Here is a 24,808-nt window from a genome sequence, read left to right as displayed (position 1 = left end):
CTTGTTACTGCAAGGTATCTGTAATGCTTCAGGAGACCTAAGTAACGTACATTCGGAGTACAGATAATTTTTAAAAATAGTTTTATCTTCAATCCTGCCTGACCCAGCAGTGACCACCATCTTTACTCTTTCCTCTCTCCCAGGAAAAGGTAAGCACCAGAGTCAGCCGTGCAAGCAGGAAAGTAGCACTCTGGATAGAGAGGCTTAATGCTATTCTAGTGGTTGGCTATGCCACTAAAAAAACACTTCAGCTGTTCAGGGCAACGTAATGAACACACCAAAGGTAGAGAGTGCAGGGTGCGGTGAGTCAACTGTTGACCCACAGGACAGTACTGGGTCTCTGTGTGAGACTCCAAACTTAGCGTATCTGTGAAAGCTCTAAGAGCAGGCTGGGATCTACTGGCTAAAGTGACTCCATTTCTATTTCTAAAGGATGTTACCTAATACAGCTACAGCTTCCAAGATTAAACAACACCCTTCAGGGACTTCCCTGGCAGTCCAGTGGTTATGACTCGGCACTTCCACTGCAAGGGGCACGGGTTCGACCCCTGGTCAGGGAACTAAGATCCCACACGCCATGCAACGCAGCAAAAAAAAAAAAAAAAAGACCCTTCAGAGAACTCTTCCAAGAGCTTGGTTTATTTGTTTACTGGAGCCAAGGGTACTGATCCCATCCACCACACTACAGAAGCAAGCCCAGGCTGAGATAACCATGGCGGTTATAAAATAGGTTCACAATTCTTTGGCACTCCTCACTTGAATGTGGGAAGGATTAAGTGACTTGCTTCTAACAAACAGAATACAGTGTAATTGACCGTGCGTGACTCGCAAGACTCGATCACAGAAGGCACTGGAGCTTCCTCTTTGCTCTCTTCTTGGATCACTTTCTGAGAGAAGCCAGCCGCCATGTCACAAGGACACCCAAGCAGCCCTATGGACAGCCCCACGTGGTGAGGAACAGAACCCTCCCACCACCTACCAGTGAGGGACTGAGGCCTCCTGCCAATAGCCAGGTGAGTGTGCCATGCTGGAAGTGGACCCTCCAGCCCCAATCACGCCCTCAGATGAACGCAGCCTTGAACAAGATCCAACTGCAGCCTCCTGAGACCCTGAGCCAGAGCCGTACAGCTCAGCTGGCTCCTTGACTCCTGGCCCACAAGAACTGGGATGAGGTTTGGCGGCTGAAGCTGCTGTTTGGGCCAATAGACTCCCAAGGGTCCAGCTCACCTGTTCAAGGCCACCGGCGTGCCCCACCTGGTTCAGATGGTTCCTCAGCAGCTGTCCGGGGTCCCCGGACGTGTCCCGAGCAAACAGAAGCACAGAGAAGAACGGCACTTCCCTCCCCTTCTCTTTATCGTCGTATAGTTCGATGGCTCTGTTTAGCATGAGAAATTTGACAGCTTCATAGAGGCTGTACTCCTCCTCTTCATTCGTGAACAGTTCATCACAAGCTACCTGCCTCGCTTCGGCAGTTCTCAGTTCAGCCAAGCCTGTCCACTGTAATAAGAAAGTTACATGATACTTAAATTGTTGCTCTAAAAGTCCCTGGTAAAATTCCACACGATGAGCACAAAATTATTTTCAAAATAGGCAGGCGACCATGGGTCACGTACCAACGCTCAACGCTCAAGCTTCCAGCTCAAACGATGGCACTCTTTAGACCTCAGGAATTCCTTATTCACTTCTTCCCCCACTAACTTGAAACAAAAGTATAATGCACTAAGGAGACCTCTAGGGCCATGGAATGGAAATTTCAACTCCCTTATCTTCCCAGGCAAAGAGATCAAACCAGCCAATCAGAAATACTTACAGGAGAGCTAACACACGTGTGTGAGGCCTGTGTGAGACGCTGTGAAGCGAAGCTGAAACTACTCCTCCCCTTAAGGGGTTTATGGCAGCGTTACCACCCAGAAACACCAAGCCAACCCTCAAACGTGGAGAGGCGCCAGGAAGATTGCGGGGTATCCTGAATATCTGTTTACTACACTTACCCTTCTAACCTCTTAAAAATACACTTGAGTTTCAAATGAATAAATCCACTCCGGAAATTCTTACCGACTTCTGATTCAGAGTAAAGCTAGAGGGTCGGGTATTCAGCTAACATAAGCAAACTCTTTAAGTGAAAAAGAAAAGCCTATAAACGTGTGCTTTTAAGTTAAAGTGAATGAGGATAGGAGATGCCAACAGAAAACTAATCCTTATGAATAACCAGTAACTACTGCTCCTCCCAAAAGCCATTAAAATTTTAAATACAAGAGTAAGTGTTCATAGTAATGACTGTGCCACCGGACTCGCTCCAGTATTTGGGTTGCAAGCTGGAACACCTCATAGTTTCCAGAAGGGGACCAAGCTGGCAGGCAAGAACACAGCTCTGGAGTCAGAGAGTCAGGGTGGAGCACAGGCCTTGCCACCGAGCAGCTGGTGGCTTCTGCAGGGCCTCCGTCTCCTCATCTGCAAAGTGAGGAAAACCACAGCAACGATACCCAGGTAGTCGTGAGAATTAAACAATATATCAAACTTTTAGTGTGCAGCCTGGCACGTACAAAGTGCTAACGATGCCGGCTCAGAGGCTTTTTTTTTGGCTCAGAGTGTTAATGTATAATTTTAATGTTATTACAAATTGGAATCACTTAAACATTCCCCCGAATGAGGATCTAGTTACGGTAGGCACAGCTAATAAAGCAGCCTCACAAGAACTTAAAAGAGTTAAAAAGGAAACTGTCACCAGTGGCTGAGCTGAAGAGCCTTCCTGTTCACTCCCACAGGGCCAGAGCCCTGTGCTCAACCCCCTGCTAACCCAGGGCCGGGGCGGGCGCAGGTCCCCCAGCCCCCTCGAATCCTGTGCTCTCCTCCAACAGGCAACAAGAACAGACCCCCTCTCCCCTTCTCTTGCTCCCATGTCTTCATCACTAGTCTTCCTTCGAAAGTATAGTTTCCAGTACACATTTCCCATATTTGTAAATAAAAACTAGGCTCCAGGAACTCAGGGCCCTCCACTCATTCAACAAAGTATTTACCAAATGCCTATTATGTGTCAGGCTCAATGCCCAGCACTGGCTGTAAAGGAATCGACAGGACAGTCTCTGGTGAAGCTGAAAGTCTCATGGGGGCAGACCACAGTCAAGTGAACAGACCGACAACCGGGGTATGTGCTGGGGGAATCTTGAAAGCCAATGCCTGACACCTCCTTACCGGCCTCCCTCCTCCAGCTACAAAGCCTGGAGCAATTAACAGGCCCTCAATCCAGGGTCCCTGGTGAGGAGAGCTTTTAGGCTGTTCAAAGGCCAGCAACCTAGAGATCTGTGTGGGCCAGTGTGCAAGCAGGATATCGACCCACATAAGGCAGCAGAAAGCCACAGAAGAGGGAGCATTTAATAACCAAAGCACTGGGAATCAGCAGGCCAAGTGCCTCCTCACAATTCTGTTTCAGAAAAACCCTCAGGACAGTTGTCAAAAGACAAGTGACTGGGGTTCCCTGGCGGCGCAGTGGTTGAGAGTCCGCCAGCCGATGCAGGGGACACGGGTTCGTGCCCCGGTCCTGGAAGATCCCACGTGCCGCGGAGCGGCTGGGCCCGTGAGCCATGGCCGCTGAGCCTGCGCGTCCGGAGCCCGTGCTCCGCAACGGGAGAGGCCACAACAGTGAGAGGCCCGCGTACCGCAAAAAAAAAAAAAAAAAAAAAAAAAGTTACTAAATCTGCTCCACTGGAAAATCATCATGAAAGAAAACAAGTCTAATAAATATGGACAGAATCTTAAAACATGAACATAATTGGGAAGAATTTAATAAATGTGAATTCGTTATCATTGATCATCCTGTAAGAGATATGGACCAAATGATATCCCTGAAACTTGAAAGAACTTAGAAGAAAAGACTACATTTGTACGGTTTCCTTTAAACAAAGTTAAACGTTTCATTAAACACATCACCTCCTCCGAAAATACACGATGTTGGTATTTATTCATTTTACCGAACATTTCATAGGAGGAAGTGTTTGTGTTCGTTTAGAATTATTTTGCCTAAAAACCAGCCAAGAGCGTGTGGTAATCCACTAAGTGAAGACTAAGAAGTGGTGTGCTGGGGCACTCGGGGGCGAGAGCTTTGCACGTATCACAGAAAGGAAACTACACGTTCCAAACCTTCTTCCTCAGTAAGGTGAGGGACTCCTTAATTTTATCAACCAGGGCCTCGCTTTTCCCCTCAAACTTCAGTCCAAGCTTCCACTGCTTGATCCAGCTGTACTTGCTTATGAGTTTCTCTGGTAACTAGAGTATCGAGAAACAGAGAGAGAGAGAATGTTAACATTCCAGAAAGGCCATCACACGATCCAAGCTATAAGAAACGATGAAGCCTACGAGACCTACCTTCGTTTCCAGAATTAGTTCCTGCACATCTGTCTGGGTTTAGGACGGCGGACCTAAATCTGGAAGTCAGGATCTCAGAAAGACCCACCCTGAGGAGGGCTTCTACAGTGAAATGGCAGTTTTGGTTGAGACCCAAAGGCACAATGTACCTGGTTGAGTTCCAGCCGCGGGCAGGAACGTCCCACAGCACTTTGTAAGGGTACGTGAAGGCAGCGTTCACACCAGGTCTTCGCATAAACCACCCAAGCGGCTGCGGGGCTCGCTGGTGCCTCCCTACTACTCCCTAATGCCTGACTCAGGAAGGCGCTTTGGGTCTGTGAGATGGTCCAGGATAGGGTAAAAACCTGTTCCTTTCCTGACTAGGAAAATAAAACCTATCTTCTGATACTTACGCTATCATCAAAGTTTTAATAGTAGAAAGAAACAATATGGTATCTAGTTTAACTCATCAGTGTAGTAAGATAAAAAAATACAACTGAGGATAAGAAGCAGGGGTTAAGGGAGCTGTGATGGGCTAGCTCATTAAGGAACTGACAGCTGAACGATTATTTTGCCTGTTTCCTTTTTTTTCCTGGAGCGTTTGCTATTCTGTCTTCCCCTCATCATCAATAGAATTTGGAGTCTGAAAAGCAAGCTGGGACATAACCGGATCGATGTCAGCATGGGAACTCAGACTTTCCCAACAGTCTTGGAGAAATCCATATAATTAGGCCGGGCACAGGCATGTCCCTTCAGTGCTATAAAATGCAGAAAGGAAAAAAGAGTTCACCTCCAAGTCAAAAGATCAGTAGAGAATAATTAATTCCTCCCTAGAAGCTGAGTTTGTTTAACAGTTATAATACAGTTTTAAATGAGGCCATGTGTTCAGTTCCCCTGGAATCTAAGGCTCTGAAGACCCTTTCACGAATGGGAACTCCAGTTTTACCTTCACTTTACAGCAGTCATGTGAAACTAAGGTGGTTTCATCTCTACAAAAAAACAAAACCACAACAGGGACGTAAATTCCTCTTCAGGTGGTTACCGCAATGATGGCGTTGATGGGGGAGGGGCTGTGTTCTCGCCTTATGATGATGGCAAATGACCACCCGGCCAAGAGCCGCCCAGCTCTGTGCCCACACTGTCCTACATTTCAGCAACATGTGGGCAGTTCTGCTGCAAACTTTCTATCAGGTTCTCTGGTTTATCAGCAGACTCTAAAATGCCCTCGAGTGGCAATAAGCTGTAATCACAACTGGGCACAGAGAAGTGCAATGAGCAGAAGACACTGGCCACGCGGATGTGAGCTGGGAAACGGGGTGGAGGGAGGCCCAGAAAACATGAGCATCACGTGACACTGCGCATATACCTAAAAAGCAGGCGCGATACTCGATTACTCAAGAGACCCCAAAGATCTAACGACACAGAGCAAAACCCAAATAAAGGTCCGTTTCCTCATTCCTTCCATGCATGGGCCAAAGTCCTGCTGGAATAATTATCAAGGGCTGTATGTGCTGGGAGCTGTGGAGAGCCTGGAGAAAGCCCAGAACTGAGGTGTGAGAAGAAACTGCGAGGAAAGAATAATGGAGCTGACATTCTGTACTCAGACGGAAAACATGAGTATAGCTTTCAATGCTTTCAGGGGGTCACAACACATACAACACACACACACAGCCATCCTTGTACACTACACACATGGAGACTGGGCTTCTGTTAGGGTAAGGGAGACGTAAAGAAGGAACAAAATTAAAAACAAGAAACAATGACGGGAAATACTTAATAAAGCAGGCAATTAGCTTAGGTATAATTTCATGGGTGACCGAAATATCAAAACAGCCTGTTGTCTCTAGCAAATGAGCCTGGGCAGTTCAGGAGACCCTAATGATGCTGAAACTGGTTCCCTCCAACCTGCCTGCTGAGAGCAGCCTTTTTACGTCCCCAGAAGTGGTCAGTGCTCCAAGGACTTCTAAAAGCCCCGTGGACACCAGGACATATGACTGTCACTGGATGCAGGGTAGTGGTCAGAAGAGGCCCTTGGCAATTCAGAAAGATCAAGGATCAGGGTAAACTGAGACGGACTTATTTGTCAGATAGTTACTGTGTTTATAACAGTGAGCCTACCCCATTTTAAAGCCCGTAATTTATACCAAGTTGTAACAGCAAGCGTGGCTTAATTAACGTGACAGGATACAAGTTATTCTGATTTAGTAGGAAGATGGGTAGGAAATGGGCACAGAGACTTTCATACCAAAACTCCTGTAAAACCTTCTTGTTCTGTAGAACAGAGTTAAGTATCACCTGATCTGCTTGTCTTAATCACGGGCGTTAACAAATATTAAGACGCTTCCTTATTACGGTTACACAAGTGGTCTCTGGTAACGGAGAGGCCCCACTCGCGGGGCGAGGAGGTCCGGGTACCCCACCACCACGGTGCGCCGCCAGCTTCTGCAGGCCTCGCCACCCGGCGGTACTCGTACTTGGTTCCACCCTGACTTCTTCCAGTCACGCTGCACCGCCCTCTCGCTCACTCAGCGAGACCCCTGTCAGTGTGGACCTTCCGACAGGAGACCAGGCGGAAGGGCCGGCGTGAGAACAGGGATGGAATGTCATCCACAGGAGGCTGCCTGAGACACCTGGGAGGCGGTTAAAAACTAGTCTGGTCAAGTGCGACAACCAAGTCTATGTACCCCTTCCTGCACTGGCACTTCAAATGAGAAGCATGTGGTGCATCTGTCACCTGCCCAAGACACACAGCGAAACAGACCCTGTCAGGAAAGTGCTCAAATCGAGGGAATCTGCTGGGGGCTGAAAAGTCAACACGGGGACAAGTCTCCTAGTTGGATGAGAGCAAGAAAAGTTTAATAAACTTTCATACTAAACTCACGGACAGGTATGATGTGCTTTTTCTCTCTGACGTGGGCCTCTTGGCATTCGAGAAAGGTTAGATGACAAAAATAATACCACTGTGACCAACTAATTACGCTCCCAAGAGAAAAACTCTACTTGTTGACTGATACATACAGAAAAGGGAAGAAATTAGAAAGAGTACTTGAGAATTTCCGCATGACTCAAATGAAGTCAGGAAAACCACCTTAAAGCCCCCATTGCTCATATACGCAACGTGCTCTATACCGATCAGAAACCAAGCACAACCTACCTAGACTATTTTTAATTTGGCAGATAACCTTACCCAAATGTATCCTGTTAGCAAAATAAAAATTGTGCTTTACTTTCATGGAGCGTATTTTGTATGTTTAATTACGTAGCACACTACTTGCACCAGAGTTCCTGGGAAAGTTAAAAATTCAAATTCATTACATCAGTTAAGTCCATAAATCTAAGCAGCCCCTTAAAGTAAAAGACTCAAAGGAAAACAGCCTAAAATTGAGGAGGATTTTGTCACAACCAATAAATAAAGCTATGGTTGTCCAACAAAAGTTAAAGCAAAATACAGTGAGATCACCCATGTCTGCTTCCCAAGCAGTATCTCAGGTCCACAGGCATGCTTTTGACTGACCAACAATTCTGAAGTATTTCAGTATTAATATATGTCTAATTTGCAAAGCTAAAAATAGCCTAGTGTATCAATTTCTTTTGCTCCTTTCTCAAAAAAAAAAAAAACAAGCTAATACTGAGAAATCTGCTTAAGATGACATATCTTTGGGACTTCCCTGGTGGCGCAGTGGTTAAGAATCCGCCTGCCAATGCAGGGGACACGGGTTCGAGCCCTGGTCTGGGAAGATCCCACGTGCCGCAGAGCAACAAAGCCCGTGAGCCACACCTACTGAGCCCGTGAGCCACAACTACTGAAGCCCATGCGCCTAGAGCCCATGCTCAACAAGAGAAGCCACCGCAATGAGAAGCCCAGGCACCACAGCGAAGAGTAGCCCCCGCTCGCCACCCCTAGAGAAAGCCTGCGCGTAGCAACAAAGACCTGATGCCGCCAAAAATAAATAAATAAAATAAATATAAATTTATATAAAAAAAGATGATGTATCTTTGATTAGAAGAAAGTATCTTTCACAGATATGATTTAAATAGTTTATACACACGTGATTTTATACCAGTTTATAAAGTAGATAATCACCTGAGAGACAGGTGGTATCCTCCACCCACTGATCCTGGTTTTGCTCTTTGAGGGTATGTGATACCCCGTCCACCTAAGAGACCTCTAGTTAGCTTAACTGCCAACCGGTATCCTCTAAGAGTCTTTATTCTAGGCAAATACCCCAGCTCCTTCAACTGTTCCCCAAAGCAGATGAGCCCTGTTGGGCACACTCCCACCTGTACTGAGGGTACGGGCACAGAGCTGCACTCGGTCCTCAAGATGGGATCTGACCAGCCCTGTTCAAGACAGGGCTGTCACTGCCTGTGTTTTAGAAGTGTTCCTTTTAAGACAGGGCTTCCTTATCACTGCAGGCATCACACACCAGTGGGCTCGTGCTGGGCCTGCAATCCATTAAAATCCTGACTATTTCTGCCCCCCTCATAAGCTGCTGGTAAGGCAGATCTCCCACAGCTAGCACTTTGAGTTTTGGTTTGGGGTTTTGTTTTAATACAGGCACAAGATTTCCTATTTTCTTCCAAGTAATGTCATATTGTGAGTTCTGCTCAATCGTGCCTGCCCTCCAAACTCTTTTGGGATATTCTATCATCCAGCCTATCATGACCTCAAGCTGATGTGTGTCGTGGATACACGACACACTGATAATGTGACTTCTTGGGGTGTCACGACCAGGCTGCAGATTTAAAACCTTAAAGACGGCCAGGCATGGTACGTAGCCCCGGACCCTCACCTCCCCAGGAAGCCTCTCCCAGGCGGACAGCAACCATCTCTCTTCTAGTGTTGCTGCTCTGCTGCCTGCCAAGCCAGTTCTCCTAACACTCTGCAGAGGGTGCTGATTCCTTGAGCTGGAGCTAGAATCACAGAAATCTGCCTCTTAAAACCCCAGCAGGTTCTCAGATAGTGCAATATACAGCCCACTTGGTAGACTCCAACACTGAAGTCAAACCGCCCTTAGTGCTTTGAACAAACCCTAAACACCTGTTCTCTAATTCAGCTGAAGCACTGAAGAAATTTTATCATCTTCCTCTTCTGGGGAAATATCAATCATTTTTGGTCACTTTGCTATGCAAAAGCATCTCAGCCCCACAAAACTGAATAAACCCACACACACACTGACATCACACTGCAGACAGGACTAGCACATAGCACAGGGCAGAGAAGGGGAAGTCTTTCTCACAAAAGCAACTGGAAACATTGCAGACTCAAACCTGCAGCAGCAGCGTACCAGCGTGAGCTCCGGGTCCTGCAGCCAGGAGGGCAGCGCGGCCGGCTGGCTCATGGCCTGGAAGAGCGTGGCCCTCAGCGCACAGTAATTATCTCCACGGACGCGCCTGATGGAGGTGAATTTCTGAGACACCTCCTCGTAGCCCTGGACAAAAGCATCAGAGAATTCAAAATGGTCATTACTGACTTCAGAGAGTGGGGAGAATTTTATTCCTGTGGAAAAACTGTGCCCCGATCACTAGAAGATCGGAAACAAGACTGGCTGAGTCTTTCATGTAAGATATTTGAATTCTTTTTTTAATTAATCAAAGGAAATTAACAAATGTTAGTACTGTACATGGTATCAGCATATGTAGCAGATGCAACATACCAGCACATATAAAATAATACACCAAGTATTATTAAAACACTAGTCACCCCCAAAGTTGGAGTTATATGCCCCTTAGCAACCGTTGTAACATTCATTTATTAATAACCAACATTCTGAAGGCTTTAATCTGTGTTTAGATTGACCCTAAACTCTTTAATGAAGAGACAGGAAAGAAAAGAGAGATGTACCCAGCTCGTATCTCCACATTAAAAATAATACCCCCGGGCCTCCCTGGTGGCGCAGTGGTTGAGAGCCCGCCTGCCGATGCAGGGGATACGGGCTCGTGCCCCGGTCTGGGAGGATCCCATATGCCGCGGAGCGGCTGGGCCCGTGAGCCATGGCCGCTGAGCCTGCGCATCCGGAGCCTGTGCTCCGCAACGGGAGAGGCCACAACAGTGAGAGGCCCGTGTACGGAAAAAAAATAATAATAATAATAATAATACCCCCAAATCCCAAATTTCCGTGAAATACATAAAAAAGCGACATGCTAGGAGGTGCCTGGATAAATTGTTAGACTTTTTCAAAAAGTGGATTTAAGTGTCATTCTTGTTCAGCCTGGAAGTGAAACAAGGAAATGAAAATGCTCAGTGACACGCTCAGTCAACTCAAATACAGCCATCCAAATGGACCACTCTGAGCATGCCCCCCAAAGAGGACACCATAAAATCCCAGCGACCTGGTCCGGGGACCCAGATGACTGAGTTCTCCGCTGGACGCTGCTCGGGCGTCGGCGTCGACTTCGCGGCTTCCCCACCTCACTCGCACCCGACCTCGCGGACCTTTCCCTAGTCCTGTTCTTCCGCAACAATCTCTCGAAACCCTGCTTCCTACCCACATTTACACAAAAGAAGAAGTGTCGCCCTCATGGGGTGGGCACCATGTAGACAGTCATCCTGTGTCCAGGCACTGGACCCTGTTATTAGTTGTTTTCAAGGTTCAAGTCACAGGATGATGTTCTAAGTGGATATGAAAGTACGTCTTTCCAATAATAAAATTTTGAGAGTTGCATTTTTATTCAGCAGCCCAACCGCTGCAATGTAAGGGCCTGTCAAGCAGCCTCATGCCTGCTGATATGCACATCTTCCCTATGGTGAACCCCTAGTTACCCCAAATACTCACGATGGCTAGTTCAACAGTAACTGTATCTTTCCAAGTGTGTAAATGAATATCCAAAAGAAAACAATTTTAAGACAAATAAGGACTAAAAGATAACTGAGATCCAAGCTGTTATCAGGCCCAGAAATGCTCTAATGACTGCCACGGGTCCCGATGGGATGCTTTTCTAACTGATGTGCCTTTGATTATTTGGTCACCGAAGGGTCCAACTATAGGGTCATATCTTTACCTCAAACTGAAATCATAGAGGAATGACTTCAGCATGAGTTCCAAAATATGGAACACTTGGATAACTTAGTAAACATCTTCAATTACAGGCTTTAAGGTGCCAACTGTTAGAAGAGATCCTTTAAAGAGACTGAGATCAAAAAATAAGGTTGCGGGCTTCCCTGGTGGTGCAGTGGTTGAGAGTCCGCCTGCTGATGCAGGGGACACAGGTTCGTGCCCCGGTCCAGGAGGATCTCACATGCCGCGGAGCGGCTGGGCCCGTGAGCCGTGGCCGCTGGGCCTGCGCGTCTGGAGCCTGTGCTCTGCAACGGGAAAGGCCGCAGCGGTGAGAGGCCCGCGTACCGCAAAAAAAAATAAATAAATAAGGTTGCAAGTCAGTGTAAGCATTTCTGGGGAAGATGAGAAAATACAGTTTAGATACCTGGCCTCTGGTTATCTACTTTGATACAGAGCTGGAGGTTTTTACAAAATCTACGAGTAGCCAATACGCATATTCAGCAGATGGCCACACAAATCTAAACGTTCTTAAGCTCTGGCAGGAACTGAGTGTGCCAGGTATGTCGTGACTGAGCTCTCTAACGAGTGTCTGTGACACAAGCAGTCTACAGTCCAGACTTGCGGGAAACAGGGCTGACACTGGCTCTCAGAGCTTCAAAAGTGGCAGTGACATTCGAGTATGGTCAGCCCATTTCAGGGCAGGCATGGGCAGCTGAGGCGCCTGATGAAAGGGGCACAACATTTTCTACAAAATGAAGCTCTGAGGACAAGAACAAATACATTCAAATACTTAACAATTTTAAATACTAAACAGTACAGTTCTACACAAACAAAAATTTTAGGTCAGTATCCCTAACGTGCCAGAAGTGCATTCAAACTTGTAACGTAAATAATCCCAAGAGAAAAATAAGTAAAGGGTATAATCCATAAGTTACAAGAGGTGGTAGAAGCGTTAGGGTGAAACTGCCATTTCCGTAGCTCGGAGGAAGTCAGATATGGCCATGCCTTGAACAGCCCGGGTGCCGGGGTGCACGTGCGGGGCGCAGTTGTACCGCTGGCCCCCAACTCTGTCAAAAACCCACACGTAACTTTACAGGCAGCCCTCTGCATCTATGCAGCATGTAGTGCTGTAGTCCATATTTAGTGGAAAAATCTGCATAGAAGTGGGCCCAAGCAGCTCAAACCTGTGTTTTTCAAGCGTCAACTGGAGTAGCAACTTCAGTCTACGAAGGAACGCTGGATTCAGAATACATTTGAGGGGGAACCAGTAGGGTGTGCTGCTCGACCTGCTGTGCAGTGGGAGTGGGTCAAGGGGCCTGACTCGAGCAATGACCCAACCCAGTCATAGGCACAGCGGGACCATGTCATGGGAATCCCTGATGTCCCACAGCCTTGGAAGGACTACCTCAGGGTCACCAATCTATGCAATGGGACTGAAAGGGGGACAGCTCCTGGGATGCCCTAAATCAGGGGTCCCCAACCCCTGGGCCATGGACCGGTACCGGTCTGTGGCCTGTTAGGAACCGGGCCGCAGAGCAGGAGGTGAGCGCCAGGCGAGTGAGCAAAGCTTCATCTGTATTTACAGCCGCTCCCCATCGCTCACATTACCGCCTGAGCTCCGCCTCCTGTCAGCATTACGGTGAGTTGTATAACTATGTCATTATGTGTCATGATGTAATAATCATAGAAATAAAGCGCACAATAGATGTAACACGCTTGAATCATCCCGAAACCATCCCCCTCCCGAGTCCGTGGAAAAATCGTCTTACACGAAACCTGTCCCTGGTGCCAAAAAGGTTGGGGACCGCTGCCCTAAATAAAGGAAGTAGTTCCAGATCCCTCTGCTTAGAAGGTACAGGACAGTCCAGGCCCCTAGAACTGGAGGACATGGAAAGAAACCTGAGTGGGGACAGCAGATGTATGACGTCTGTGCCTTTTACCTCACCAGGCCAGAAGGGCAGTGCTCCCAAATGATCCCAAGAGGACAACCAATGGCTGGCCCAACCCTGAACAGCACAGAGCCATTTATGTGTTTTCCAAAGAAATCAAGTTACTGAATAACTGATTATGATTCTATGTTAATACTGTGACTCCCAACAAGTCCCTTATCTTTGGAGCCTGTTTCCTCATCTCTAACGTTAGAACACCAGTAATTACATCGTCTAGTGGCAGTTGTCATAACTAACATCTAAAAATGCAAAAGGACACATTAAATAATTACTTATGATAGACTGTTGGAAAGACTCAAAATGCGTGCATCCAGGCATCATACCTTTTTCATACATGTTGCTTTTTGCGTATTTCCCCTCCATTCTTTTTTGCAATAGTCCATGATATCCATTTCAGGAGCTACACTTAATCTGGATTCTGTTAAAGAATTAAAAAAAAAAGGGGGTAGGGGGTGGGGAGGGGGAAACAATGAAACAAAGCATCATCAGAATAATGGTACTGCTTTACCTGAGATTTCCTTTCTCGCTCACTGCAGTCCCCCCAAATCCAGAATTCCACCACTGCCTACCACCTGGTCCAGACCTCCAGCACCTCGCTCCTAGGTGACCACCGAGGTCTCCCGGTGGGCCTCCCTGTCACTGCACCCTACCAACCATTCTCCACACGGCAGCCAGAGGGGTGCATTTAAAACGTAAGTCAGATGCTACCCCCCACCGCTGGGCTCCCATCACACTCGATGCTACTCCCGCACTACCTACAAGGGCCTCGAGCCCGGGCCGCCCGCTGCCTTTCTGGCCTCAGCTCCCACCTCTCCCCACGCTGACGGTGCCTGCCCTACCTGCATGGCACCCGCTCCTCACTCCCTGAAGGTCTCTGCTCACCTCCTGACACTGATGCCCAGTATCAAAATGCCACATACACCGCTTCACTCTATTCCCCTTACATGGTTTTGCTTTTCTTATTGGCGCTGATCAACACCTGACATATTTCTTTTTCTGCACCCTGCCTTCCCCACCCCTACACAGACACACAGACACACAGACACACACACACACACACACACACGGCAAAACATGAGCTCCCTGAGGGCAGGGGCTTTGTTTTGTTTCTCAGCTGTGCCCTCAGCACCTGTAACCACACGGACCCAGGTGCCCATGAATAATGTTCAAATAAAATACGTAGCAGTCTAAGCTCTGAGAAGATACATCTAATGATTTGTAATTTGTTTTTTACATCCATTATACAAAGAGATAACACCTCTATTACAAAAGTAGATTTAATTGTCTTTATTTAGTTACATCCTGCCTTGATCCCAAAGGGCTATAAACTGTTGATAATCAGCCAGATACTAACGGAGCTCTCAACATTAACTGAACCACAGGCCTTGTCTGACTCTAATAACACATCCCCCCAAATTAAAAAATACAACTTATGATCCAATGATATAGTAAAAAAACGGCCTTTAAACTTTCCTTGTTTAACGTGTGAGGTTTGAGATTTGATTTTGTGGCATATGCACGCACATGCGTATGTCTGTGTGGATGTTCTAGGAAGAAAGAGAGGTAAATTCCCAGGCATCTCTTGACTTCCTTTTTAAAATACTGAAGAAGTAAATGTTTGCAAAGAAACGAGGATATAAACACAGAAGTACCTTACAACATATCTACTCAGGAGGAAGCTGAACACAAAATAAAGATGTTATATTCAGCTCAATTCAATAAACACTTACTGCGTGTCTAGTATGTGCCAAGCTTTGAGCTAGGAACGGTGGGTATGAAGACGTTAAAGCCCCAGATTCTGTCCTGAATGTGTTTAGAGACTACTGAAGAAGAAAGGACCACAGGTACTCACCACGCAGGGTGTGACAGATGAGGGGTGACTGATGCAGGAGCCCAGGAGGAGCCCCTAATCCCTGTTTGCAGTTCAGGTAAACCAATTTTTTTTTTAAACACAAAAATGTAAGAACTGCCTGTTTTAAAAATCTCATGGTAAATCCTTTCACAAGGAAAACAAACCTTTTATACAAAAGGGAAAATAACACATATACAGATAACTGATACATTTATCTGTGGCATAAGTCAGGACTGGCTTAAAGGTGAAACAGACCCCGGAGCATAATACACGGAGACCACACATACCACCGCTGCAGAGCCAACCCTCAAATACAAACCAGTCATTGTCTGAAGTCAATAAACACTGTTTGAGTGTCTACTTAGTGGAGGGAAGATTTCCCTTTTATCGCCTTCCTACTCACCTCCCCACAAAGCTTGAGGAAGTACAAATGTCCAGAGCTGAGGACGCGTATCGGGGCACGTTCTGCCACAAGGCAGAGCATGCTTCCAGCTCAGGAAGGGCCTCCCGGGAAGAAGGTCCAGCCTTGCCACTCTCCTCACTTGCAGTGCTCTTCCTGTGTGCACCAAGGCAGGACCCGGCCCCTGGTCAGGGAGGCGGGCCACACCTCAGGACTGAGGGGAGGAGGCAGGAGGCTCAGCGGGCTCTGAGGCGGCCCTGCGCTGAATCAGAGGTCCGCGGGGCACAGCTGAGGGTGGAAAAGGGGTGCTCGCAAAGCGCGAGCATCAAAATCATACTTTCAGTCCCATGTTGCTGCCATTCTTTGGGAGGAGGACTCCAGCAGCCACGGCATGCCCTCCTCTAGGCTAGAAGCTGGAGACACAGGACAGGCAGTGCCTGACCTCAAGCGGTTTAAGTATACAACAGTTCCTTGCTTTGTTTAACTGCATCCAACACAGACTGATTACTGTTCCCAGGAAAGAGCATCTCTAGTGGCAAAAAACCCCCACAAAGACAAACACAGAAAAACACAAGGGGGGAAGATGAAAATCAGAGTGGCAACCAGAAGCCAAAATAACCAAGAGGTTTGTTCCTTAACCACCATGTGGTGACAAAGACAAGGATTCCGACTCTCAGAGGATGGGAAGTTAAAACTGAACCCCTCCAGAACGCTGGGACTCTCAACTGAGAGGCTAGGGCAAGAATCGCAAACTTTTTCTCTGGTGGGCCAGAGAGTAAGTAACGTAGGCTTTGAGGGTATAAAGTTTTCTCTCACAACTACTCAACTTTACTATGCATGAAAATCACCATGGGTGATGTGTAAACCAAGAAGTTCCAATAAAACTTTATTTACAAAACCAGGTGCCATGTCAAATTTGGCCAGGGAGCTATAGTTTGCTGACCCCTGGACTAGGTGAAAAAAACCTTTTCACTAACAAAGAGAGAGCATACAGAAACTCTCTGCCTTGGCCTGGGCTCTGACTCGGAGAGAGAGGGAGCCTCCCCTGAGAATTCATAACCACGGGCCGGCTCTCACACAGGGACAGGGTGTGACTTTACACTAGCTGCAAGACCCTGGAAGCTCAAACCCAGAAATTAACCTAACGTGGCCCAAGGCAGGTGACTCCTTGGGTGCCTGGCAGAAACAAGGCCAAATTCTCTCACACTCAAGACAGGCTGCATAAACTCTACACAGATACACAAAAGCTGAGCTTAGAATTCAAACTCTGAAGAAACAAGAAATAAGGAAAAATAGCAACTGGCATAATTAGGCCTGCCAGGATTTTCAGATAATGGGATTATCAGGCCTGAAAGAGTATGTTCAACATGCTTAAAGGAATAAAAGAAGGAATAAAAACATGAGCAAAGAGCAATACACTATCAAAAAAAGACCAAGCAAATTCAGAGGGAAAATAGAACTTTTCCAAAAAAGAAAGAAAAAGAAAATATTTCCGAAGGAACTGTCCTGAAGGCAACAGAGGCTGAAAGTCAGAAAACATTAAAAGGGTGTGTAACAGAGGGACCTGGATGACTAATGACTCCTCATTAGAGCTATGAAAGGAGTAAGTAGAGAGAATAGGAAAAAGGCAATATTCAGAAAGATAGTGGCTGAGAATTCTCCTGAACTGATGAAAACTAGCCATCCTCAGATTCAAAAAGTAAAAAAAAAAAAAAAAAATCCCAAGCAAATGTTTAAAAGAAAAAAAAAAATCCATACTTAAGAAACCTCAAGGAGAAACTGTAGGACACCAAAGACAAAGAGAAGACAAAAAAAAAACACAGATTTCCAAGGATGGGACTGACTGCAGTACTTTCAACTACAACAGAAACCAGAAGACAATGCAATAAAATCATCAAGAAAATTAGAAAAAACAAATAGTCATCTGGGGTTATTCAAGAAAGAAAGTAAAATAAAGAAATTTTTATATGGACAAGAGCTTCCCACCAGAGGCACTTCCACAGGATGTTATTGCGGGAAGGGCCATGAACCCAGGAGGACTGAGATTCAGGGTATAAAGGGATCCATTCTGACCTCAGACTAAAGTTGGACAAGGCCTCAGACAAGGCCCCCTGAAAAGCTAGAGCACCTGCACAGGCCCTCCCTGGGGGGCAGAGGAGAATTCCAACACAGGGCCTGCAGAGGGAGCGAGAAAGCAAGGGGCCCCTGCACACACAGCAGGAGCAAACCAGGGCTGCAGAAGCACTTCCTCCTCAGGAACATGACTGCTAAGGACTGAATCCGAGGTGAACTGTGTGCAACTGCAGCGGAAGATTCGAGCATCCTCTGAAGGTTATGGGGGACCAGACCAGGACAAATCCCATCTCCCTTGGCTACCACGGTGAAGAGGTCCACCAACTCCTTGTGAGGAAGACTCAAAAATTATCATCAAAGACCCCACTTTGTCTCTTTTGTTCCTAATTACACGTATGGTGCTTTGCTAACCATACGACAAACAGGAGCTAGTTCTTAAACCAGAACACACACATCGCACGAGTGGTGCACGAGAAAATGCCACCTGTGAACCATCTGTGGCACACCCCGACATCGGAGCATCTTCACTGGGCTCCCGCACGAGCCTAGCCGGGAAGGCAGGAGGCACTTCTCCACACACAGCCCCGCCGGCCGTGCCCCCAGCAGAGGCTCACCCTAGCAGCCGTGGGTCCATGGGTCCTGGTGGGGCGAGCAGAGCAGGCACGACTGAGCAGAAGCATGGACACAAGATCATGAAATGGAGGGAGAATTAGTGCTCTCAGTCCCATGACCCTTCTTCCTTATCAGTTAATCAAATTCACATGGCCTTCTGCACGCAAAGACCCGGAGAGCCGGATTCTCAGTAAGTCCTTCCACTTGAAATGAAAAATGCCCTTCAAACCCAAACTCTCCCTCTAAGAATATCAGGAAGTCAAGAACTGAGAGAGAGTGGTGTCAAGAGATTAAACAAAGCCTCACGGGTGCAAAACCCATATGAATGTAAAGAACGCAGGGGAAGTATATGTATTAAAACTGTAAAACCTCAGGAAACAGTATTCCCCAAACATACCTCAGCAAAATGAATAATCCAATACAGATAAGACCACACGTACACGCATGTTTCCTAGGAAGTACATCTCAATATTTCATGGAAATGGATATACCGAGGTAACTGCATTTTCTACTATAAACAGTAGGAACTCTATAAAGAAAACAATTCCAAACATACCTGATGACCCTCCTTCATGTATAAGTAATTCTTTCTCCTTTTCTATTTCATCCGCCGCACGATACATGTCCTCCTCGCTGAAATCATACCAAGTTAGACATTTCAAAAATTTGTTGCACTGACATGTTCCCTCTTATCACAACATGCAACTGCTGAAAAAATTTATAAGACACTCAAAGTTTAACTTTTTCACATTACATGATGACAGTCGGATAAAATATGGGTCTTTAATCTTAGACTCGTGTTTCTAGCATTCCAATTCAGTTTTTTACTTTAAATGAGACATGTTACACCACTCCACTGGCTGCACGGCTCTGAGGCCATTTTAAATGTAACGTCTTTAATGCCTCACGTATGTAAGCATCTTAGCGTGCATCTTATCAGTGAAGCCATGCCATGCTGGAGATGGTGCTAATAAAATTTACAGGACTGCAGGCCAAGTGCCAACTTTAGTATGTCGCAAACAAATTTTATGAGAGCGACTCTAAAAACAAGGATAGGAGATTTACAAGTCCCCGGAGCTACAAAACCTCCCTCAGGCCCCTCCTGGTCCCTGAGGCCCACACGCAAGCAGCCACCCGCCTTCTGCCGAGCACATCCCGGCACCCCGCCTACTTTCACTGGGACTTAGCACAACAGCTCCCAAAAGAGTCTCTAGGCTCCTTCAGTGTGCTAACAAGAACCTACTAAGTCCTGGAAAGGGAGAAGACCCCACTGGGTGCCAGACAAGGATGAAAAACGGGACTTCTGAGTTTTAAGATGCCTCCTTTTCCCCTCAAGATACACCACAACGTGACAATGATGGGAAGGAGAAGTGCCAACTCTATCTTTGCTGAAACCACAAGACACGTGAAAGCCCAAACCATCCACAAGTGGAAGAAGGGGCTGGAAGGGACGGAGGAGAGGGGAAGCCTCGAGGCCAGCGGAGGGGCATCTGCTGGAAGGGAAGACCAGTACACCCTGCAGGGCGCCAGGAAGGCTCAGGAACTAGAGGTGCCCAGTGCTTCAGAGGGTAGAGGAGACACCCAGGGCTGAACACAAGGAAATTGGCTGGTGTACACATCAGGAGAGATCAGACCCCCAATTCCCAGAACTCCCTCCCCATGACAGCACCCCCCCACTCCTCACACAAGACAGGAGGCTCCAGGCACCCTGGACATTGGACACAGGAAGGAGGAGTTACCAAGGAAACAGGTGAGCGACTCGAGAGACGTACTCACACCCTGGATTCCCTCAGCCCCCCAGCTCCGCGTCCATCAGCCCCGCCGGAGGAAAGGGGACCAGGTGAGAGGAAGCAAGAGACAGGAGAAGGGCCGCTGAGACAGACAGGCTGCGCTGGGCACTAACACACCCTCCGCCCCGCTGAAACCCTTCAGTGGCTCCCATATAAGCAAGGAAGTCTACATCTGGACCCGTCCCGCCACTCCAGCTTGTATTCTGCGATTGCCCTACACACACCCAACACTTGTGTCCAAACACCTGACCGACCCTAGCCTACGCTTTCATGCCTGTGATTGGCTCCATCCAGGCCCCGGCACGAATGGCTTACCACCTACCACCTCAGGGCAGATGCCGTGCGGGTGGCCTCGCTGGGGGTGCCATGGCTGGAGTCACCCAGGGTTCAACCACTCCTCACTATAGCCATACGTGTAACCGTGCAACTCAAGGGGCCACACTTCTCACCACCTAAATGTATCCACCTGTAAAAAGGACAGTAAGAGCGCTCACCTCAAGAGACTGCTGTGAAAACAGACGCATAAATACTCAACACTCAAAAGCGTTAGCTAGCCTGATTAATTCTCATGCTACATCCATTCGTGTAGAGCAGTGGTAAGATCATTTCTTATTCCTTTTTTCCTTTTCTCCTCTCCACATAAAGGTGATGGGGCATGTGTGCCTGTCTTTTTTTAACGTTGTGAGGTTGAGGGGACATACTAGGGAAAAGGTACTTTCCATGTGCTCTAACCCCAGTGAGATTTCAAGTAACAGGTGTGATGTCACCCATGGAGCCCGTGCCAGGGTTAAAAGCAAACAGAAACCAAACTCGCAGGGACTATACATCAAATGCTTAAAATAAAAAGTGACTAAATGTGTTAAGGTCTTTTTTCAATAGTTTAATGTTATCTTTTGGCCTCCTTCCTAGCTTTATCAAATAGGAGAGAAATTCTGATCCTATAAAACAGGCATTTAAGTGAATCATTTTCACAGTATCATTATCAGAAGCATGTCTTTGGGGAAGCCACTTCCCTAATCTTGGCCTCAGTTTTCCCATCTTCAAAACAAGAAGGCTAGACAAGACCTAAATGATCTACATGGTTCCTCTTCCAGTTCTTAGTTCTAACAGACTATGAATCTATTCACACTTCAAGCAAATTCTGTGGCTACGGGTAGGCATATTCGCCGGCACTCTTGTCTCCTTCCTTTCTAACCTACAAAATAACCAAAGTGCAATGGCAACACCAGTGCCCAGAGGAGGTTCTCTAAACAAGCATCCCTCTGCACAGCCGCAAATACAAATTCCGCCAAAGACCAACAGGAAAGGGACGCAAAGAGGTCAACGGGAGAACTAAATGCAAAAGGAAGACAGAGCAGAAAGGGAGATTACTGGTAGTAGAAATGCGGTAACTCAAGAGATACAAAAGAAGTAAAGCAGAAATTGAGGAATGGGAGGCCCGGAGTATATTCAAATGACTTAAGCCACACTAGATTTCATTCAGATTCCCTGCACAAATGCTTGCGAACTTCCATGGCCACCAAGGACATGTGGCCAAGGACATTTGCTAACTTGCCAAGGCCACCAGGGAAACTATAATATGGCTTTTAAAAGCCACTGTATCTCCTTGGAGAGAAGATAAGTTAGAGGTTCAAGCAATAAAGCTCAATCAATATGATCAGAAAATAAGACATTTAACAGCCAAAATGAAATATTCATCCAACATAAGGACCATCAACTGGAAAGTGAGAGAGATGTGTGAAAGCAAGAAAAATTAAAATAATTTTATTTAAGAAAATACTTCACTCAATAAACTTCTGCTTTAACTTTTTTAAGTATCAAAATATTAAAGCTGAAAATAACAACGAAAAGAAATTATATTTAAAGTTGGGAATCTGAAATAGCTAGAAGTTTAAATTTTTGTCATGGGAAGGGAAGACAGTGAAACAATGCAAGGAAAGGGGATATTATATGATAAGATAAAATCCTTGATGCTGACCAGTTTCAGAAATTGGGCAATCTTTTGTGTGTGTCAAGTTGGGGTGGGGATGAGGAGTGTCCACCACTTAGTACAAAGAGGCCACTGAAGTCCACAGGCTCAAATGATCACCAGAGCAAAAAGTTTCCTTCTAGAAAACATACCCATCACTAGAAAAGTAGTAAAGAAAAGTAAAAGTCTTGGGCTTCCCTGGTGGCGCAGTGGTTGAGAGTCCGCCTGCCGATGCAGGGGACGTGGGTTTGTGCCCCGGTCCGGGAGGATCCCACGTGCCGCGGAGTGGCTGGGCCCGTGAGCCATGGCCGCTGAGCCTGCGCATCCGGAGCCTGTGCTCCGCAACGGGGGAGGCCACAACAGTGAGAGGCCCGTGTCCGGCAAAAAAAAGAAAAAAAAAAAAAGGAAAAAAAAAAGAAAAGTAAAAGTCTTAAATCTGACTTGATTTCTTGAGGACGCTGGCATGTGAGTCATACTCAAGTACACAGTCGAGTTAAATTTTAAAACCAAAATGCTAATAATTCCTACTTAGAAAATTATTAGTTTAGTACCATAATGTTACTTTAAAGTATTTTCAAGCTCCCATTTTCTCTCAGAGATGAATTATTTTACTCTCAATATTAAGGCAATATACACCATTGAGTAGGTTACATGACATTGTCTACTGAATTATAACCTTCCTCTTGCTCTTTTCAAAGACCTGGATAACAATAAATGTTTGAAAACTTAATTTTAAAATGCTTACTACATGTAGACAAAATTACACTACTCCCCAAAACAAAAGCCATAAACTAAAAACCCAGGGCTCAGTGAAGCAGAAGACATTTCTGTGAAGCCAATTTTTCAACTTCTGATACAAGTAAACACATGATATGAAAAAGTGAATGCTAACATATATGCAAAGCTAACAAGACAGCACGTTAATCACTCACTGTTATGAGCATCTGCACCAAGCTTCCCTTAGTTATCTAAAAAAGCTCATCTGAGTATGGCTCTGTTCAGCTCTCTGGACTTGAACGCGGCAGTTCGTGCTTAACTTGGCCTGTCCTAGAAGACTAATGGCCCAGGCAGTGTTGCTGAAGTGTCAACCACTGTGACACCACGCACCATCCCACACAGGCACAGGAAAAGCAAAGACCACTCAACCCAGCCTTTCTCCACCTCTCAGCGGTTGTAGAGATGAGTGAACAACACATCAAATGCGGGAAAGTACCGGCACCCAGGCTGAAATTCCACCTCCCATCTGCAAGTGGACTTTCCACGACTGGCTCGGGCTATTCCACGTGACTTCCAGAGGTGCCTGGGGACAACCCAGACACCCTCAACAAGGAGGTTTCTCAGAGGCATCCCAGCTCTGAAGCAGGTTCTACATCCAGGAGGGGGAAGGGGAAGGAGGGAGTCGCTGTTACCCCGTCAAAGACAGCCACCCCCCTCCCCGGGGCTGCTAAGGTGGGTGGGAAAACACATTCGCACAAAAGCACATTGAGCAACACCCGAGGACGACGGCGTCACAGTTGGCTGTGCACGGCCCTTCTGAGAATCCACAGCTCTCCTCAGAACCTCAGTCCAGAAAAACATAAATACACGCACAATTTTGCCTTCCACTTCAGAGGGGTACACAGACACATCATGTTCCCCCCTACACACAGCCAGCCTGTGGACCCCAGATTCAAACCCTGTCCCACCGTCAGGCAGACAGAGAAGGACCATGGAGTAGTCTCACTTCTCAATTCCCTAAGCATGTCTAGCCTGGCCACCAACCATGTCCCAGAACCATCCTGGTCCTCAAGGATTGTAGTACTAGCTTAGCTAAGAGGAAGAAGCGACACAGCCTAAGTTTCGACTGTATGGGTCAGGTGAGCAGGGGATGGAGTACAGGAGACCTGCTGATAGGAGGAGCGAGGACATTTCCAAAAAAAGTCAACTGAATCTGGTCCGACCTAATACTTCCTCAAAAGGGACCCTGAATCATCTTGTGAGCCATCCTTAGGGCTTGTCCAAGGGATGTCAGCCAACCACAGCTCTCAGGTGAACTAAGAAAAAAAGGAAAGAAAGGAAAGGAAGGAAAGAGATTTAGGAAGGAGCTTATCCATATGATTTTTATGTCTTTCTTCCCCACTATTTCACTCCCTTGCAAAACACAGTGAGCTTAGTCACAAGGAATTTGTGTCCTACAGTACAGCCTGTAGGAAATGAGCCATCCCTTCCCCTACCCTTCACTGTACCTCTCAGAGTCACAGCCCAGATGTACAATATAATGGCTACAAAAGTTGGGCTGTGATTTGTCTTCATAATTTCTAGCCACTGAATGAATTAAAATGACTCTGCGGGGTATCTCAAAACATCTGCATTTTATGGTGTTTCACATTTCCAGATGCAAATATTTTACTCAATTCCTGTGCAGGTCAAACCTAACTCTCTGGGTGGGAAGAAGGGATTTGGCTCCAATGAGAGACCAGCACAAGATTCAAAAACTATTTTAGGACCTAGTTTAGGCATTGCACTCTTTATTTATATCTACACTCAACTATTAGGCTGCATATATCATCGTGTAAGGACTGATGTGCACACATTATACTGCAAACTATATAATGGCAATGTTTAGATGCTGCAGTACAGTTTCTCTAGCCCTTAAGAAAATATCAGAGTGCAATGAGAAGTAGCCCCACTGCCCATATAATAAACAAGGAAGCCCAGAACGTAAGATATGATGCTCAGAAGCTGATATTTGAAGTTATCTTCACCTCCTTTCCCTGGCTCCCCCTTGCTCTCTTATGAGAGTTAAAAGAGAATGAGATCATCAAAGACAACAAAAATAGGAAGA

The 24,808-nt window shown here is 46.6% G+C and overlaps 1 protein-coding gene across 2 annotated transcripts in view; it reads right to left on the bottom strand.

Moving 5' to 3' along the window:
• Positions 1 to 24,808, bottom strand: part of OTULIN (OTU deubiquitinase with linear linkage specificity) — a 33,770-nt gene that overhangs the window by 6,633 nt on the left and 2,329 nt on the right. Inside the window, exons 2-7 of one of the 2 annotated variants that reach the window (XM_060092739.1) lie at positions 23,925 to 24,017; positions 18,782 to 18,858; positions 13,612 to 13,706; positions 9,630 to 9,773; positions 4,138 to 4,263; positions 1,228 to 1,497 (exon numbers count right to left, since the gene is read on the bottom strand). In XM_060092739.1, the coding sequence (XP_059948722.1) occupies positions 1,228 to 1,497; positions 4,138 to 4,263; positions 9,630 to 9,773; positions 13,612 to 13,706; positions 18,782 to 18,848 (702 nt within the window). In that variant the 5' untranslated portion in view covers positions 18,849 to 18,858; positions 23,925 to 24,017. The remainder of the gene's footprint in view (positions 1 to 1,227; positions 1,498 to 4,137; positions 4,264 to 9,629; positions 9,774 to 13,611; positions 13,707 to 18,781; positions 18,859 to 23,924; positions 24,018 to 24,808) is intronic. The other variant, XM_060092738.1, reaches the window with a different exon arrangement.

Source organism: Mesoplodon densirostris, chromosome 3 (assembly GCF_025265405.1).
Source record: "Mesoplodon densirostris isolate mMesDen1 chromosome 3, mMesDen1 primary haplotype, whole genome shotgun sequence".
NCBI lineage: Eukaryota > Metazoa > Chordata > Mammalia > Artiodactyla > Ziphiidae > Mesoplodon > Mesoplodon densirostris.
Note: the sequence above shows the minus strand (reverse complement) of the source record. Positions and strands in the feature narration are given on the sequence as shown.